This window comes from Mastomys coucha, unplaced genomic scaffold (genome assembly GCF_008632895.1).
Source record: "Mastomys coucha isolate ucsf_1 unplaced genomic scaffold, UCSF_Mcou_1 pScaffold21, whole genome shotgun sequence".
NCBI classification, from domain to species: Eukaryota; Metazoa; Chordata; class Mammalia; order Rodentia; family Muridae; genus Mastomys; species Mastomys coucha.
Window position 1 is genome coordinate 91,532,897 of NW_022196904.1, and position 5,378 is coordinate 91,538,274.

The 5,378-nt window shown below is 42.8% G+C and overlaps 1 protein-coding gene across 1 annotated transcript; it reads left to right on the forward strand.

Annotated features, from left to right (window-relative positions):
• The first annotated feature begins 3,646 nt into the window (after window positions 1-3,646).
• Window positions 3,647-4,591, forward strand: LOC116102701 (olfactory receptor 52B4-like). The gene has a single exon (XM_031387688.1). It carries the CDS (start codon window positions 3,647-3,649, stop codon window positions 4,589-4,591), a length of 945 nt encoding a protein of 314 aa, XP_031243548.1.
• The last annotated feature ends 787 nt before the right edge of the window (window positions 4,592-5,378 follow it).

A 5,378-nucleotide genomic window follows, 5' to 3' on the forward strand; every position in this document is an offset into this window, starting at 1 on the left:
GAATGTGATTTAATTCTATTTACTTAAAATATGTTTTCAAATGTTAACAAATTCAGATACATTGAAATTCTGTAACTTTTCTCTTCATATTGTAATAAAAGTTAAAAAAAAAAAAGAAAAATCAAAGGCTCAAGCAATGAAAACAAATGTGTCAGGGGTCAGAGAGATGGCTCAGTGCTCAATGGCACTTGTTGCTCTTGCAGAGGATCATGGTTTGATTCCCAGCACCCAAATGGCAGCTCACAATCATCTGCAGTTCCAGGGGATCCAATGTCCTTTTCTGGGCTTCATGGACATCAGTGATGTATGACATACATGAATGCAAAACACTCATACACAGAAAAGGAAAATAAATAAAACAAAATAAATAATTAAAGCCAAAAGCAAATACAACTGTGCTGTGAACAATCACAGCTTGCATGTTCTCTTAATGAAGAATGCATACTTTATTCCTTAGGCTGCAGAATTCTGCATTACCATTCACTTGGAGGGTGAATATCCCTTTAATACAATCCTTGTATGAAGAGTAAAATGTCAACAGCTGCAAAGATAGGTCGGTAGGTCAGAGCACTTGATATGCAAACATGAGGACCTAGGATTGAATTCCAGCATCTTTTTAAGAACCTATGTGTGGCCATGAGTGCCTGTAAAACCAATGATGTTGGGGAAAGAGATAGGAGAATGACCCAAGCTTTCTGGCTACCAGTTCAACTGCAGGACCAGTGAGAGAGTCCATTTCAAAGGAACATGGCAGAAAGTGATGGAGCAGAGCACTTGACAGCCTCCTCTGGCCTATGTTCACATAGCAGCATGAATGTCCACGTGTGCACACAGAGAGAAACACACACACACACACAGAAGGGGGGGGGGTAAGTGAGAGAGAATAAAACCTACAGATCACTGATAAATATTATCAGCTTTTTATTTATGTTGAATGTTGGGTTTTACATTCATTTAGTTGAAGTAGCTGTGAAGGCAGCCAAGGAAGGCTTTTGTAGGACACCATGTTGATAGAAGGCAGAGAGAAAAGAGAAGGGGACGTAGGTGTTGACTTCAGAGACTCAGCAGTTTGGGACGAGAACTAGTTGAGCAGCACACTCAGTCCCAGGAGAGCATGGTGCAAGGCCTTCCCTCAAGGGCTCTCATGAAAGAGGATAAACAACGGACACCCAACAAGCTGAATTGTTTCAGACCTCCTGTGTGTTCCTGAAGTGTCCATGTGTGGCTCAATGATTACATAGGTATCTGTAGGTGGACTGGCTTTAGAATTAAGGTAAGGACGAGGCTGCTGTTGAGTCACCTGGGGTAGAGATGACAGGACTGTAAGAGGCAACAGGATATATATCAATAAATTAAAAGCTGAAACCTATGTGTTGGTTCCCTGATGACAGGCTTAGAAGGCAATGTTTTGGCGGGAAGGCTGGGAGCACATGGGCTGGAGGGAACTTTGTGAAAGGTAAAGGGAGATGATTGGGGAGATGGCAGAGGTTCTAATTGTGAGAGCAGGGCTGAGAAAATGTGAAACATTTTGACACAACCCTCTGGATGTGAAAACACCTCTGAGTGGGCACAGGACCTAGTTACTTGCCCTGGGTTGGATATCGGCAGCCAGGGCAACTTGGCAGGTGGAGAGGTAAACTGGTTTTTTTTCTCAAAACCGTTCTCAAAGGACTGTTTTTCTCTCAAGAAGAAAACCATGGACTGATGAGTAGGAGGAGGAATGGAAAAACAAAACAGTTTCATTGAACATAAGATATATAGCAGTTACTGAGCTAGCAATTTAAACATGTGCTCTGGTAGCCTCAGACACTGTTTGATTTCTTCATTTTTTTTTTTTTGTTTTTTTGTTTTTTGTTTTCGAGACATGGTTTCTCTGTGTATCCCTTGCTGTCCTGGAACTCACTCTGTAGACCAGGCTGGCCTTGAACTCAGAAATCCGCCTGCCTCTGCCTCCCAAGTGCTGGGATTAAAGGTGTGCGCCACCACTGCCTGGCTGATTTCTTCATTTTTATGACTGTAGGATGAATTTGGCTTTCTTCTCAGAAGATGCTCTGTGAGTGCAGAGAACCATTCAGAACCTTCACAAAGATTATAGGCTTGCGTGTCCACCCTTCTTTCTAAGATGGGAAGATCTCCCTGGATCGTTGTTTTACATAAGCCTATGCCTAAGTCTGAAGAATGCTGTCCCACAAAACAAAACAGGAAACAAAGCAACAAGCAGTCATTGCTCAAAATACACTTGCTGAAAGATTAAGCTGACGAACAGAAAACAATGTGCTGGTGAATGATGAAATTCTCTGTGAGCTTACAAACAGCAAAAAACTCTAATCCTCTCCATGCCTGAAATAATGACCACCCTTTTAATTTGGGTCATTAGAGGCTTGGTTCCCTAGGATGAGCACAGAAAACGTCATCTCAGGCACATGGGCCAGAACACCACTTCTTAAGAGTCTTTCATCCACAAAAACTACAGTCAACTAAAGAATGCAGAGGGTAGGAGAAATAATCTTCCCCAGGGAAGAACACACCAACTTGTTATCCAAAAATAAATAGCCCTGGAAACATACAGCATATGCATGTATGTTTTCATACAAGTAACATTATACAGACTGAGTAGAATATCTTTAGGAATATATATGCATGTAATGGTAATTAATAAAAATATTCTATGAATTTGAAGGAGAGAAGGAGGCGTATTTGAGAGTCTGGAGGGAAGAAGAGAGGAGAAATGTTGTAATTATATTATCTCAAAAATAAAAAAAGAAGAGTCTAAAAAAAGGTCTCCTGTCTGTCTTCATAACTGAACAAGGTGGTGAGGTCAGGGGACTTTAAAATCTCAGTTATGTCAGTTGCTCAATTGTGATGTGTTGTAAGTGATTCTCATCTGCCTCTAAGTACAAAGCAGGGAGAACCCTTGGATGCTCGCTCCCTGCATGAATACAAAAGTGTGCAACCTGTTGTCAAGTGATGCTTGACAAATGAGATTGATTCCTCTGTGCTGTTTTAATGCTCACACACTGTATTTGTGGAATATCACTGGCCTTTTAGGGTCTGATATCTACAGTCAGTAAATGTTCTAGAAAACACACCTACAGTTGCGTGTGTGTGTGTGTGTGTGTGTGTGTGTGTGTGTGTGTGTGTTGTAAGTGATCAATCACTATAACTATGGCTTTGAGATATTTGTAAAGGCTAAGGGTGGAGGCTAAAGGAGTGCTCAAACATCTTTACTGAAAGGAAAAACATCTGCCATACAGCTGTCTCCTCTCCACACTGGCTGCTTTGGACTGAGAACATTTCAGAACCATTGTCCATTGCTCTGTGCTAGCTTACACTGTTTCTCTTCTCTTTTATTCCTCACCTTATCATTAGCTGCTAACATTCAAGGTCAAGCTCCACAGGCATAAATGACTCATCCTGTGTGCATTTGATTCTCTGTAACTGAAGTGTGTAGAATGATGTCTCTCATTTTGACTAATTGGAGATAGTTCTACGTGGATTTCACTCACCTTTGTGTGTTTCTTGTTTACATATTCAAAGAAGATGGAAGGTGTGAAACACAACCAAAGTTCCCCGAGATAGCACCAAAAATAGATATTTTCTTCCAGCTCTATAATTGGAAGTTTGATATCTGCAGGGTTTTCTGGGTATGACTACTTTAAACCACACTGTTGTAAGTCACACAGTCTTCCACTTGCTGGGCATCCCTGGCCTAGAGGAGCAGCACACGTGGATTTCCATCCCATTCTTCATTTCCTATGTCACTGCCCTGCTTGGGAACAGCCTGCTCATCTTCATCATCCTCACAAGGCCCAGTCTCCATGGACCCATGTACCTCTTCCTCTGCATGCTAGCTGGGGCAGACATTGTGCTCTCCACATCCACAGTTCCCCAGGCCTTGTCCATCTTCTGGTTCCATACTGGGGAGATCTCGCTGGATCGCTGCATCACTCAGCTCTTCTTCATCCACTCCACCTTCATCTCTGAGTCGGGCATCTTGCTGGTGATGGCATTTGACCGCTACATTGCCATTTGCTACCCCCTGAGGTACACCACCATTCTCTCAAACTCCTTGATTGGGAAAATTGGAGTGGGCATCTTTCTGAGAAGCTATGGTTCAATTTTCCCTATAATATTTCTTCTGAAAAGATTAACTTTTTGCAAAAATAATATTATTCCACATACCTTTTGTGAACACATAGGCTTGGCTAAATATGCTTGCAATAACATCCGAGTAAACATTTGGTATGGGTTTTCTGTCCTAATATTAACAGTGGTCTTAGATGTTGTATTAATTTTTGTTTCCTATGTGCTGATCCTCCATGCCATCTTCCGCATGCCTTCCCAGGATGCTCGACACAAAGCTCTCAACACATGCGGGTCCCATGTCTGCATCATTATCCTCTTCTATGGGCCTGGGATCTTCACGGCACTCACACAGAGGTTTGGGCGCCACATCCCACCTCATATCCACATCCTGCTGGCTAATGTCTGCATTCTGGCTCCACCTATGCTGAACCCCATCATTTACGGAATCAAGACCAAGCAAATCCAGGAGCAGATGGTCCATGTCTTGTTTACAAACCATAAGTGAATTTGGGTCAAAAACTCAGTTTTTGGCATCTACAGTTTTCTATTGAGTGATCTTTGGAGCTGGTAGATGGGGCAGGTCAGCTGACACATAGCTCAGCGGGTTCTGCATCAGAGCAACTTTACAGGAAAGGCTGAAGAATGTCCTCTCTGGTTCAACCCATGAGAGCACTCCCATGCTCTCATATGGAGGACTGACAGGGTACCTTCCCTGCAGACCCTGAGGAGCTAGGGTTGTGTCCAGTCACCATGGTTCCCTAACACTAGCATGAGGTTTCGAAGTAGATGAAGTAGATGAGATCACTCTTTTGCTTTGGAATTTGCTCCATGGAGTTTCTCCAGTTTGGAGACATTTATGATATGTGGGCAAGTGCACAGAACATTTCATTCTTTCATGCCCTTCATTCTAGTGAAGTGACATCCTGCATCAGTGACTCCTGGGGTCTGCAGTTATTCCCTTTTATATTAAGACTTACTTAGACTGAGTGCATGTCTGTAGCTGGGGCCTGTAAGTTCTGTTGTTTTGAAGAACAGCCTTGAGGAACCTGAGTCTGATAACTTGTTATGAGAGAAGAGTTCTGTGGTTCTTGAAGAGGTGGTGTCTACTGGAAGAACACTAAGGAAGTCAGGCCATGCATCTCACTGATCTTCTTAGGGGACCCTGGAGTCCTTCAGGTACCCAATCTCTCTTTTATGTGGATGCAGAGGACTCAAACTCAGGCATGCATGTTTCTTGTCACAAGCACTTTATGTCCTGAGCCATGTCCCTAGCCCCTATGCTTATAAGTTGA

Bases quoted from the DNA above. Each gene is read 5' to 3' on its own strand.
- LOC116102701 (XM_031387688.1), top strand. From the start codon at position 3,647: ATGACTACTTTAAACCACACTGTTGTAAGTCACACAGTCTTCCACTTG.